Source organism: Malurus melanocephalus, unplaced genomic scaffold, assembly GCF_030028575.1.
Source record: "Malurus melanocephalus ecotype Western Australia unplaced genomic scaffold, MMel_1.1 scaffold_122, whole genome shotgun sequence".
In the NCBI taxonomy this organism is placed as follows: domain Eukaryota; kingdom Metazoa; phylum Chordata; class Aves; order Passeriformes; family Maluridae; genus Malurus; species Malurus melanocephalus.
Genome location: NW_026623354.1, coordinates 1,480,738 through 1,495,105, shown reverse-complemented (window position 1 = coordinate 1,495,105; position 14,368 = coordinate 1,480,738). Strand labels below are relative to the sequence as shown.

General features: G+C 39.2%; 1 protein-coding gene across 1 annotated transcript; it reads right to left on the bottom strand.

Annotated features, from left to right (window-relative positions):
- Nucleotides 1–241: 241 nt before the first annotated feature.
- LOC130575983 (pancreatic lipase-related protein 2-like) lies at nucleotides 242–12,998 on the bottom strand. The gene is given in 14 exon segments (XM_057370293.1): nucleotides 242–578; nucleotides 1,002–1,166; nucleotides 2,244–2,355; nucleotides 2,955–3,084; nucleotides 4,067–4,182; nucleotides 6,452–6,574; nucleotides 6,664–6,783; nucleotides 7,518–7,626; nucleotides 8,120–8,254; nucleotides 9,109–9,234; nucleotides 10,202–10,356; nucleotides 11,486–11,534; nucleotides 12,186–12,326; nucleotides 12,478–12,998. Coding segments are annotated over 13 exon segments (1,446 nt in total). The 5' UTR covers nucleotides 12,228–12,326; nucleotides 12,478–12,998; the 3' UTR covers nucleotides 242–514.
- Nucleotides 12,999–14,368: the final 1,370 nt, after the last annotated feature.

The window sequence follows — 14,368 nt, the reverse complement described above, 5'->3', positions numbered from 1 at the left end:
GATAATGTCATCATTACCCTCACAGGAGGGCAAGTGCATGGAAAAAAGCTGACAGCACTGAATTGGAAATGGAACTTTTGTAGTGGGCTGGGTGTGACAATATGGGAAMAGAGGACACAGACCTTTTCTAGCCGGTTCAAAGAAATCCTTTATTCTCACAAAGCTGYRCCTCTTTATACTTTCAWTTTTCCCGGGCTGAGCACCCATTGGCTGTTWGYTSTGCAGRGTCAYTGCCCATGAACCTTCTTATCCAATCAYATCTSTGGTTAGGCGGGGTCTATGRCTCTGTTTAACCAATCACAGCCTGACACACAAAGCATGGCCATGTCAATCAYACATCATGTAACCGCTCCTTGATGGCTTGACCTGCAGCTCCAATTTTTCCCAAACTGTGAGATTTAACCCCAAAAGCTGGGTGTGTTTCTCAGTCTGTTGGGGGAGCCTCGTTCACCTTTTCTGCTGGCTGCAATCCTCCTCCAGGGGGTGAGTGTTGCTGCAGTGTCCCAGGAGATCCTCAGCACATGGCCAGGGCTTGCCACATGCTGGGCTGCACCGTGCCACAGCCACAGAACACCGACCTGAAAATGGGGAAACAGCTTATGGAAGGGTTTGTCAGCAAAAATATATAACCTTCAGCTAGCCCACATAATTAATATTAATCTGGTTTTAATTCATATTAGGTTAAAGCATGAGCTCCAGTAGACTGAGACATGAGTTCTCAGTACACTGAGAACATAAAATGTGTGTGTTAACACATTTTTTTAAGACTTGCTAGTTAATGACGAATCATTAACTTTCAGGATGTGTTTGCCTTTATGCTCAGGCTCCTTTTGTGTTTTAATTTGGAACAGGAGGGTGCTTTTGAAGGGAATTGTTCTCTCCATTTTCCCATTTACCACACATTGGTTTACGTGAGAGTGGGGTGAACACATCAGCTGGGTTAATTTTAATTAGGAAAAAAACTTCCACCTCTCTGGAACGCCATCAGATTATATACTTACATATTTCCAGTTTCCCCAGATATTATTGTGACTTCTTCAGCTCCCATGCAGCCTCTGTCTACATGACCAAGATGCTTTTTCCAGAGAAACTCAACTTTTGAAATATTCCCAGGAATTTCTGTATCAATGTAGTTCAAGTATGTGTTGCCTGGTTTGAAAGTTCCCCTGCCAAAACAAAAGCACAGAAGGGATGCTCAGTGTTCTGCACAAATGAGGGGGAAAAGAAAACCTTGAGTACAGGCAGGAAGGGAAATGAGCTGTGGTGTGCCATGAGAGTTGGAGCTTTAAATACTACTGTTATAAAATTATGAACTTTTAAAATAGAATTGCTAAAATTCCTGTGCCTTTCAGGATTAATTAGCAAAGTCTTTGTCAGTATTGCCATGATTTATTCCATRTATTACTTATACAAAATAAGATCTACAAATAAATCCAAACCAAAAGGTTCTCCCWGTGTTTCTGGTTGCTCTCAACCATGAAGAAAATTGAAAATTATAGTTTACATTCGTGCCTTGTGTGGTATCACTGCTCACTCCAACAGATCACACATTGCAGTGTGACATTAACATGGAAATTATCTGCAGCTATTTCACTGCAGTGCTGCATTTATAACCAAAGGTACTCCTGCTACAGAGCAGGGACAGAGCTGTGTTCAAACACACAGGAGGCTGGTTTTACAATATTTAAGCTCTGTTACTGACCACCTTTATTTATTGAGATTTAAGTTCWCATTTACTGGAAAAAGCCAGGCTGAGTGGTCACGTATCCCATATTCCAACACGGTTCATGGGCAAGYTGCAACTTTTTCACTCCCATGTTCYCCAGAGGAGGGGATAATKAAATGATTGTGCATCYCTGAGCCCTGTGTCCTCCCARAGATCACCAAAYCWCAGTGAGTTTTGAGTCCAGCAGCAGCCACAGAGCTCTTGCCCACTTTGCTGTGCTAACATCAGCCTCAGAAAAAAAAAAAAAAAAAAAAAAAAAAAAAAAAAAAAAAAAAAAAAAAAAAAAAAAAAAAAAAAAACCCCAAAAAACAAAAAACCAAAAAAAAACCACAGAGCAAGGAGATTTTTACCACAATCTGTAGCACAGGCAACTTCATTCACTTACCAGCTACTTTTATTACCAGTGTAAATCACAGGCCCCACAGAACAAGGTGAGGCCTGTAAAAATAGCTCTGTGTGTATATTCCATATGATAACAAAGACAGAGCCCCTTTTTCAACAGCCACATTAAACTTACTTGTTGATGGTATATTTTTTCCTGATCCCATTAGTTCCAGTCAAGGCTACATCTATATTTCCCTTCATGGTTTCTGATGCACATACTTTGACGTGTATCTTTTTTCACCAGCCTTTGAAAGCAAAATCAAATGGATTATGGTTGTAAAGGAGATGTCTTTCCTAAGGGTAAWATTTCTTACATGTTTCAGTGTCTCTGAGAGAGAGAAAAGGATTGCAGAAATGTGCTTATGAGCAAACAATACCTGTGATGAATTACAGTTTATTTATTAATTTTCCTATTTGCGAGTATTGTGTCTGTTTCTACAGTAAACACACCTAAACCTGTATTTCTTGTTGCTCTCTGCCATTTTGACTTCATGAGCTTTGCAAAAATACCCATTTTTTTTCAATAAAAACAGTATAACATTTTAAAATTTGAAATTTAAAGCAGAAACTTCCAGCGTAACATTCCTCCCACCTTCAGCCTTATATAATTTTTGAAGCCATCTTGTAATAATCAAGATTAACTCAAAAGTGAGCATGATTTGATCTGTTTTTACAATTATCTCAGCTTTCCCAAAGAATGCTAGTACTGCATGTTCCTAACATTTTAAATTCTAGATCTTGTATGAGTGCAACTCAACTCCAGCAGCTCTCTGCTGCAGTGTAAGGTCCTTTTTCACACATAATTCATTGCCACTTTGGAGTACCCCACAAAATCAGAACTTACGAGCATAGGGAGGGGAGGGCCCCGTGTTCAAATAAACCTTTTGTTGTTCTTTTTCAGTTTTATGTGAAAACCTGTCAGCATAATGACCCATCAGTGGGCATCCTTCCTTCGGACATGGGAAACAGTYTCCCTAGAGAGAAAATAACAATGTGTGGTATAAGACATGATCTATTTTAATCTCTTTAAATTCTTAAATTTTAAGGAAAATATTATTCAGGTTATGGGTTATTTCAGTTTTTTCCCAGCTTTTTTTTTTTTTTTTTTTTTTTTTTTTTTTTTTTTTTTTTTTTTTTTTTTTTTTTTTTTTTTTTTTTTTTTTTTTTAATTAGGTACTTTCTTCTCAGTTCAGCTCATATCTTCAGTATTTATCACTGGTTGATAAATGAGCGGAGGTGGTCAGTCAGTTTATTTCATCTGGTTGAAAATCAGAGAGAAACAGCTTGGAATCTGGCATAATTTCCTGTAGAGACCAGAAGTGAATTCCATAATGAATGTTGTGCCTTGAAACCTGATCTGTAAAATCCAGGTGATATATTCATCTTTCATAGGRTCTACTGGAAGGTTTTCTGCTGATTACAGGATGAGTAACCACATTTCCAAGGAGGTCTGGCTGGATATCTCACTCATGTGGCAAAAATATTTATGTTTAGGAATACTGAGGGTTGGGCTTTCATTTTGGGATTTGTTCTGTCTGCTCTTCTGCCTTTATTCCCTTGCTGAGCCTTAATGAAATTAACCTACCTACACAGATCAATTAGATCTAGATCTTGACATACATTTAAAAAGATAAGCATGAAAGCAGATCAATTAGAGTTGGAAATCYTTATATTTAGGTAGTTCAGTTTTGATATATGGGAGGTTCTGCTGGAACTGATGTTTATGGGCCTTTGGCTATTTGTGCATTTAGTGAAGAAAAGGTTAAATCTTGATCATCACTTGTCTATTGTGAAACTGCCTGGGTTTGGGTCTGGTCTGAGTGAAGGTAGGCAGTGGTTCTGAATGTCCCTTGTGCCCATATCCTGTGACCCCAAGTGTAGAAGTTGTCCCAGAAATTATTAAAAGAAGAAGGGCAGGGCCATAGGCCCCGAGATAAACACAGAGCTGGCACTCACCAATACAAACCCTCGGTATGTGTCACACTGGTACCCAACAAATCCATTTGGAGTGATGATACTCTCAGCATAATACCTGAGACTCCTTTTATGTCCACATCCAAAAGATCTGTATGCTGGGGGGAAGAAAACCCAAAAAACCCAACAGATAAAAAGCAATTAAGGCTGTACATTAACATAAAGTCCATGCCAAAGCAACATTTTGAAGTMTCTTTTCCTCAAAAGCACTTGCATGTATAGTGATATCTTAGGTAAAATAAAAATAGAAAYAAATATTTCTATTTAATTGGAAATAGTTAAAAACATTTAAAGTGTGAATAATTTGGATTTGTAGTGAGAAAGTATACTTATGCCTAGATATATTTTCTTTCTATTGGAAAGAGGTAGTTTTTAAAGAGGTGGAGATGGACCAAGGTGAAACAAGAAGCCTTTAAGAGTATTCCCCTTTGATATTTCAAAGACTGTAATATTTCATAGCTAAAGTTTTTATAAAGTATATAGTAGCTACAATGCAGTAGTTTTCTTGTTCTTTTGGTTATCACAACATGGTGTTCTGTAAAATCCCAGTTTCCACTAATTTCTAGAATTAAAGGTAATTTTAGCAATTATTTTAAGTTCAGTGGTTTTCAGTGTTTTTAAGCTCTAGAAAATCTGCAGTCGTTTGATAGCAATTCTGTGAAATTCTCTGAAAAGCAGGAGGTTTGGCAGCGCATCCTTGATTTTGTCAGAACTATTTGAAACAAGTATACTTTGCCATTAGACTGAAATTTATAAGCAGCCAGTAAGGAAAGAAAAAAAGTCCAATTTGTGTTATATTTACAGGTCCTTTATAGCAAAAGTCATCTTCCTTGATTCCGAGGTCTCCCCTTTATCAAAACACRATGTACTAAAGTTCGGTTGGTTGTATAAAAATGGGCTCTGTCCTGCCTCAGYGTGTGATGAGGGCTCACCAAACCACAGGGAGAAGTCTGGGAGGCACTGAAGYTATTGCAAGCTTGCTCAGTTTATAGTGAAATCAAAATTTCCTCTAATRTTTATGCATCTTAAAGATAAACCTGTTGGTGTTTACCAGTTTTACACAATATTCTTCACATAAGGGAAGAAAAGAAACCCCACACTAAAACCTCTGTGAAAAGTACTTGTCTGTTTTTCTTGACAATAATCTGCATCATCAAGGCATCCTGAGTGTGTTTTCTTTATAGCTCCTTGTTTAATTCAGAAGGGTTTGTGCTCTTAACTTTAAACCCACAGCTCTTTCAGCTGGCTCGATTTATGGTAGAGGCAAATTCACTTAACACCCATAGTCTCTACTGCATCGAAAACTGTAGGAAAAAAAGTCACTAAATAGCATTTCTCATGCACTTTGTACATGAAAACACTACATAAATGCAAACAYTACCAAACAAAAGAGAGGTTAGCAAAGTAAGGTTTAACCAAGAGGAGAAAGTTAAGACTCTCTCTATTTTTAGGAGCTGCATGAACAACCAACTCCATCTGCTCGTGTTCAGTAGAGTTGAGTTTCTCCCTCAAGACAAAACATTGCAAAGAGCCTTGTGAAATATCTCTGGAATTGTTTTTTTAATTTTTTTTTTTAATGAAAATGTRGACATTTTTATGCTTTAAAATTGGAAAGTGGTTTTGTTCCAAGTGCCTTTGAGCACAGCCAGCTTTCAGTTCTCTTTGTTACCAAGTTCTCGACCAGTTCTAAGGGGGAGCATTTTTGAAAGCAAATTATTTAACTAGTGGTAGGGATTTCAAAACATTTAGCTGTGAATAAGAGATGTTCTCAATTCTGCAGGATTTTGTGGATCTATTGTCCTGGATCCCAGGGTAATTCTGATTAACTGCCCAGCTTTCTTTGAAGAACTACTAATGGAGCAGTCATTTCATCATCTTTTGTATTTCTAACCTTGGGCTGTTCCCTTTGAAGATACTAAATGGCATGGATGAATCCCAGCAATATTGGGAGAGATGTCTTCCTGTGGAGAAGGGAAGGTCAGATTTTAAAATACTCCTTTTTGGATTATCCATGAATTAAATTTTACCAGCCCTTCATGTGAGGAATTCCCACTGAGGTCAGCCTGTCAGCACAGTGGCAGGCTCTTATAAAGCTTGTGATGAACAATTTTGCATGCTTTAATTGAAATTTTTGTCTGGAATTTGCCTTGATTAGTACAAAAGAAAATTGGAGGGTATTTCAGAAGCAGCTTTAAATGTTCCATTTTTGTTCATTGTCTCCCTGTTCCAAATCTGAGCTATGTAAATAACATATACATCCAAATATATCCAAAAGGCCTTAACTTATCCCATCCTTTGTTCTGACTGTAGACTACAATGAGATATTACTTCTTTAAAGTACCTTKAAATACTTTTAAATGCATTTACCTCTCATCAGGTCATTGATATCCCGAGTTGCAGGAGGCACACGAAGCTGGTTGCACCCTGGCATCTTCTTCCCACCATTTGGGTAAAAATCCARGTGGCCACAAGGCTGAAGAATCCCTGGAGCTGAAATGCACAATGGATCCTGGCAGATCACTCTCAGGTATTCTGCAGCCAACCTATGTGCCAATGGCAGCCTTTGCATGAAAACTTACCAAAGTCAAAGAAAAGATGACCAGCATGAGTGTGAATTATATCAACAAACGTTGCATCTGAAGGATCCAGCCTAACCATTGTGGGAGTGTACTGGAAAAGGGGCCCAGCTGGATCCAAACCTAAAAGAAGGGAGATACATCTGATTGTGTAAATAATGCTTTATGTATATCATCACATGCAGGTTATGTATATTCTATGTCATTATATTTTTGCCTTTACTCTACATATAAAAATCCATTTTGTGGTTCACAGCCAGAAAAAGCAGGCAGTGTATTAACGGAAAGCTGACTGGAGGCATTGCAGCACAGGAAAATGCTGATGCTGTTTGGCATGCTTTTGGGGAGCAGTGTTAGAAGAAGAGCTTTGGTTCCTTTTTATTTTTTTTGGTCATGTTAGTAACAAATATGAAATCTTCATATGTTACTCTGAGCATGTTGATTTCTATTTGGCCAGAAGTGTATTTTCATTTCCAGAATATCTAGGTTGAAAGTGGTACCCCTTCACTTCAGTGTCAGTGAGATCTCTTTGGAGATGAGGAAACACAGCTCTGATCCTAATTTCTCTGGATTGCTCGTGTGATTGCTCACTGTCTGCATGCTTAAGACACAGCAGTGTCTGTGCAGGGAAAAGAACTGATTGGAGGRGAAGGAAAACAGAAAAGAATGAGGTTTTAAAAGAAATTGGTGTGTGGCTGTGTCACAACTTGTGTGCCACCATGCTGGCTGGGCACTGTTATTTATGACAAACCAGAACACTGCAGCCTACTGTCTGTTTATAAAGCACCAGTGATTCTTCAGTTCTCTTAAATTGCATTGAAAATACAAATTTTCATCAGCTGAAATAGCTGCAGTACCTGTTATTCTTCCAATGCCAGGTTTCCTCCTSCCTGCCTCCCCTGCAACGTGTGCTCCGAGACTGTGGCCGATGAAATGGATGTTGGCAGGAGAGTAGCCGTAGTCTTTCTGGGAAGGTTTATGGAAAGGAGAAAAAAAACAGTGTGGGGATGCATGTCAGTGACACTGCAGCACATCCCCATACAGTGCCAGGGTGTGGCCAGAACACTGGGTGATGGAGGCGAGTGTCCTGGTGAAAAGTTCCAGTTCTGGGTAATGGAATATCTGCCTAAAGAGAAGCAATTCCCTACTCATCCCACCTCTCTTCATTTTCAGGGTGTTTGTGGCTATTTACTGTCTTATCCTGATGTACTAAATCAAGGGTATTTAATTTTTCATTTCAGATTGTCAAGCTGCTGTAAAGTCATGTTAGAGCAGTTTTTCCAAATCAGTTAGGATACTAAAGCAGGTATTTTCATTTGTGTGAGATTAGAGCCCTTTTTTAACACTTTGAGCTGCTTTGCTGGGTGCCTCTGTTGAATCAAACATGAAGGTGCCTCTCTGGCACAATCTCCACCATGTGGACTGTGCACCAGTCTTCCCATTCCAGGGATACTTTTACCTCGAGGAAGTTCACCAGGTACTCCAGCTCGGCCCCCACRATGCGGACGTTGTTGACCGCGTCCGTGTACAAACCGCTGGAGCCGCCCGTCCACTCCGTCAAAATGCAGTTCACATCTTCAGTGTGGAACATGAACTGGTGGGGAGCAGGAAAATAACAGAGAAACAGCGAACAGGAATTAGTTACAATTGTAGCAGGGCATAGGTAAAGTAAATTTTGTTTTGTTTGTGTGACTGGTGATGATAAATGTTCAGTRTATTAATTGCTGCTGATGCTGAAGGCCAACACAAGGAGGCAGAGTGGAATCAGTGATTAGAGGACGCCGACTCTTTTTCCATTTCAGATGTCTTCGTTGGCTCCAGGGTACCAACTTCTCTTAATGACAGTACCCCTGTTACCAAAAGAGATCCTTATTCTTCAAATTTTATGCTTCAAATTTCTTATGCTTGGCTCACCCAAAATGATTCTCAAATTTGTTCAGCCCTCAAGTTCATACGCTGTAACCAAAACATTCTGTTTATACACTTCTGCCAACAGAACTTTCTGATTTTGTTTTTTATTCTGAAACAATTTCATTTTTGAAATGTGCCTGAGTAAAATGAAACCATTCTGCTGAACAAAGCCCTTTGTTTTTATTAGATCAAATGTCTCACTCAAACTGACACGTTTATTATGACCTTTTGCTGAGGTGAGAAAACTTACTCTTTTTTTCCCCCTTTATTATTGGCAAGAAATTGTAAAATCAATTTCTTATGGCTTTCCTTAGGGAGGTAAATGCAGCAAATGCCATTCAGAAGAAAGCTGAAGTGCTGAAAGGGACAAGAGTGTAGTTGTGTGGAGCTGGGCTTCGTTCTGATTTTTGTGTTCCTTATATATCCCCTGAATTAACAAAGGAGCGGAGGTATGAATTTTACATGGGAATTTTAAGCCAGATGTGGATATCTGGGCTTACAAATACAGGTAAAATGACTGTCAGTAGCTGTACATACCCTGCATATGCTCGTGATCCAGGGCAGATCTGCTCYAGCCAGGTGCCCGTGTATAATGAAGCGAGTTTTCCTGTGCGTTCGGAAATTCGAAGCTTTTATGGTCGAAGGGTTTGTAGCTGAAATTTTCTGTGCCAAAAGAACCAAACAACCGACAAACACAACAAGGAGGTGACTGCTCCATCCCTCTGCACATTTTGATAAAGGGTAGAGTACCCCAATGCTTGAGGCCTTCACTCTGAAGAAATGGGTCTTATTTCTCATTCCTAAACTGCCTTTCAAGGGGAAATCAATTCATCCCTTCCACAAATGATTCACTTCCTCTGCTTAATTGAACTAATGATACCGGCATCTTTTGCACAATGCTTTGAGATCTGCTGGTACAACATGTCATGTAAGTACAAGATTTAATCAGACTTGGCCGTAAAAATGCAAAGATAGCATCTTCTGAAAGGTATTATGCGGTTGACTTTGAAACTATATCTATTTTTCTCTCTTTTTTTCCTTTGAAGATAAGACCTTCATTGCTTCATTTACATTTTATGAGAAAGCCCACCAGGCTTACAAAGTCAGAGGCTGTAGGTATTTTGGTGTGTATTAAGAAAGGAGACATTTTCTTTTAAAGAAATTCTGAATACTAGTTCTTACATATGTTTTGTTATGGTTTTCTTGAGTTAAAAGGGGAATGTGATGCACTAATTAGCACACATCTGACCTTCAGTGAAAGAATTATTTGTTAAAACCTCATAGACCCTCTCAGCTGGAGGAGTTGGACTTGTTCTGCAGTTCTTTAATAAACACCTCTGCTGTTTGTGACTGCCATTTGTATTAAAACCCTTATTTCTGAAGCCTTTTACATGTAATATCTTGTGTTAGAGGGCTGTGATTAATATGTTGTAAATATACCTGGCTCCTCAGAGTGCTGAAATGAGGAGAAAAAGAAATAATATGGAAGAAAATTATCGTGTTTCTAATACAGAATTGGAGTTTCTCACTGCAGTGTTATTAGCAAAAATATGTGWGAAAAGAAACTCTTCCCAGAATTCGTTGAATGTGTTGTTTACTTTCAGTGTTTAGAAACAAAGCAGTTTCTTACTTGGTATTTCATCATGTTGTCTCTGGTGTAAAGAAGGAAATTTGTGTTCACAACACCTGGAGAGCTGGGCAAGCCCGCCAGTTGTCTCCCTGGGATCCCAGCCCAAGGGGGGCTGTCTGAAAAGCATCCAAGCCTTTTGAAGCACACTTGCCTTCCTGGGTACACAGAGAAAGATATCAGTGTTGTGGGAATGTCACGGGTTCCGTACACGAGCTGGCAGCAGAGCATTTACACCAGGAAAGCCCAGCGTGCCTGACTCAGGCGAGGGAGGCACTTCTGTGCATTTTTCATAAAGTGGSTCAGGTTGTTCTGGTGTTTGTAGCAAGGACTTGAACTTCAAAACTGATTCCTGCTGCAAACACAGCCYGGAGCTCAGCTTGGTGAACTCATGAGAATGCAGGATGTGTTTTGTCAAACATGTTGTTAACACAGCCCTTGGAAAAAGACAATAAAATCTCGAATCAGAGAAGAAGCCACCTTTAGCTGCCAGCCTTTCAAATCAGTCCTAATATTATCTATCTTTATCTAAGTTATTATTTCTTGTGCAACAGCTCATGAAGGAGTAAAAAGAAACCAAACCACTAAAATAGATGCCTCCGGTTGCTCCACAACTCACATTAAACATCTCCCTTATTGTTTTTATCACCATAAGATTTTAGTGGAAGCAATAAAGGGGAATTGGAGTGGAGCTGAGAGTAAAGCACAGCCTCAGGAAGTGTGGTCTGTGCCTGAAGGACARGTTTCCCAATCTTTATTGTGCCTTTAATACAGTAATGGTGCAAATATGACACGTGGGTGTTRCCATTAATTGTCACCCTTCCACACTGTTATAGCACAACAGTTGTGTAATCCCAGATAATTTTGTATTGCTAATAAAAGGACCTTTTTGTCCTGTCATGAAAGAGGTATTTTGGACCAAGGCTATTTTCTTGCTCTCTGCATAACACTGAGAAGTGGAAGTGCCTGGGCTCTCACCACCAATACCATGAGTGAGTTGAGGGTGAGTAGGGGAAAAATATTCTGGAAGAATTTCATTATCAATTCACATATAAAAATRCCTTTCTAATTCCCATTCCATTTGCTAGCTGTAAAAACCTTTACAGAATTAAAAAGTAATGAGCTAAATGTAGGAAAYACATGATATAATTCTAATTACTAATGGTACTAATGAAGAATTATGTTAAATCTATTTCAACGAGCATACTTTTTCTAGAATATAGATATTCTGGTGTGAGTTCCACACAATTTTTATTGTTTATGAGCTTCATTCATTATATGTCTCACCTCTGGCTGCACTGAGAAGAAAAAGAACAATGATCCATACTGCCAACATCTAAAGTGAATAAGAACAGAATTCAAACATGATAGAAATTAGAATTCRGAATTCACCTAAGGGTTCCTTTAAACCATCAAAACCCCTCAAAACTCAATACTTCAGTAATTTACTGGGTTTGATCCAAAGAAAGCAACACTTCCTCAAAAATAGTAAGTTTTCAAGAAAATAGCTTTGGGGTTGTTTCTGTTTGCCATGGAGTTTTTGCATGGTCAGGGTATCCTTTAGGCATTCTTAAAGATCTTCTTCATGTCCTTGACAAATGAAACTTCTTTTTCTCTCTAGAGCTGCAATTTATGGGCATGCAAATTAAATTCTCAGAGGATTTGCAACAACATATTTTCACAGTGAAGATTATCCTAGGATTTCACAGAAAAGTTACCCACAGAACGCCATTCAATGATTGTACTTAAACCACCCCCCACCCCCCCCAAACAAACTTAATTTGTGCTTCTAAATCACACAGGAAGTCTTCAAAACCCATTCTGATTATTGCTATCAGCCATATATGCTTATCAGCCCTCATCTGCCTGATCACTTAATCACCAGCTGATAGGTAAACATCTCAGTAAATGGAACCCATCATTTACTCCAACGTGAAGCGGGGAAAGTCTTTGAAGCACAGTCTCACTGCTACCATGAGCAACTTACCTTCAAAGGAACAAAGATAATYCTTAAAAAATAGAATATCATGCCCAGGTCATCCAACAAGTGCTGCACAGGCAGAGCTCTGCATTCCCTTCTCTCTTCCCTGATGTCCACAATGCACTGTTAGGGGCAAAGAGTTCATCCCTGTGAAACCAAGTGCAGGTTCAAGCAGGTCCTGCTTCCATCTCCTGTCCTCCAGCCACTCACCAGATACCCTACAACACGCTACACCTCACCATCATGATCCTTTTTTCATCTCCTTAGATGTTCTTGGCTCCAGCTGATCCCATTTTACCTTGGAAGGCTCAGAGCAAGTTCTCGGGGTCGGCCTCTCAGTTATTTGTCGCGAGCCTTGCAGAAGCTCTCTGAGGAGCCTGGAGAGATGCAGAACAGCTCTGTGYCTGCCCTCCAGGGGCACTTGGCACAGGGATGCTCACCCTCTGCTGCTCCACAGTGCTTGGATTCCCAGCTGCATCTGTATCTGTGTTGGGTAACCCCAAAGGAGATCTCCTTCTGTCAGGCTTCATCCCAGATAACACCAACCAGGTCACACCTGCTGCTGCGCGGCTCCACCTACTTAATGCAAAGCTTCAAACTTTGTGTTTGAAAGGCTGTTATTGTCCTCTGTTGGTTATTATTTTTCAAGCTAAAAATTGCTGGGAATTGTGATGTAAACACTGAATAAACAAGGCCTTACACGATCAGTGGGGCTGCTCCTCTCGGTGTCATGCTGAGATGAGATTGTGACTGAACATCACACCCGATGGCAGGGGCAGAGTCCYATCCTTTGCATTCCACTGCACAGCTTTAATAGCAGAACTGTCCTTCCTGGAGCTGATCCCTGCCTTAAATAATTTACAGTCTTAAGCAAAATTTTCCGATTTGTGTTTGATATCTAAGTCTACTGTTGCAACATCAAGGCACAAACAAGGTGTTTTGAGAAGTAGTTAAGGTGTTTGCAAGGTTCCAACTGTCACCTGAGGAAATGCAGAAAGAAGTATGAAAAATGATTAAAAAATTAAATTACTTTGTCTGTCACTTGTTATTTGTTCATCTTGTAGATCTCTTATCTCTAATTTTCCTACTGGCTGAATTACCTGACTTTTATATGAAGAGGTGACAGAAATGCTTTTAAAGAGAGAATAGTTCCTGGAGCAGATTGTCACCACATTCAATCACCATAATCTTCATAATTAAATTGTATTAATTTCAGTAATTTTATTTTTCAGTTTTTTGATAATGATGTCATTTCACATAGTGCTATATTGTTGTTGTACCATTGTGCTCACGTTTCTGATCAGGCTTCTCTAGAAATCTTTGTTCCTGTAGGWGTATGTGGGTCTCCTCCAACCTCAATGATTCTATTATTCTGTGTAGACACAAAGGAGAAACCTGCATCTCCAGATTTGGATGTTAAACCCTTTAAGTAGAAGGGTGCCTATTGACACCTCCTAAGACAAGGGTGTACAGAAAGGGGAGACTCCCTCTTGGTATAATCCTTTCCACTGACTGATGAGTTATTCCTCATCCTGCACAAACAAATATGAACTGGGTTAAAGTTMTTCTTACAAATGTGAGGTACAAAAGCATTTTCAAGGTTTTCCTTTCTGTATATTGCAGAAGAAAATTTATGTTCCAACTCTGTGCTCGGTGTCCCTAGTAGGAAACTAAGAATGAAGGTTAATGTGTATTTCTGGACGTTCCTGTTTTTCTCTTCAAGACTAAGTTAGTCCAGTAAAGTATTGAATTAGTCACATTGAAATTGAGTTATCTTCTGCTCACATAATTAAAGTCTGTTGCTGGGGTGCAAASTGGTCAGTTAACCAGTCACCCACAGAAGTTCAGTAAACAAAAAAAAGAACTGTTTTAAAAATGCACACAGAAAAACAATCTGCTTCCAGGTTATCCTAGGACATCCTGGACAAAACTGAATTCAGTGATAGTTAATGCAACTCAGAACTATGATGTATGGTATACCCAGAACTCTGATAAAGCATCACACATCACACTGGAAAGTACTTAATGCTTGTTTTTACATGATTGAAAATTCATAGACAGAGAAATGTGATTCACTGGAATTTAAAGGCCTCACAGAAAATTAGTATCTAATCTTACCTGCTTCAAATTTAATTCAATTATATATAATATTGGACCAAAACCTCATTTCCTTCTATCCCTGCAATTTC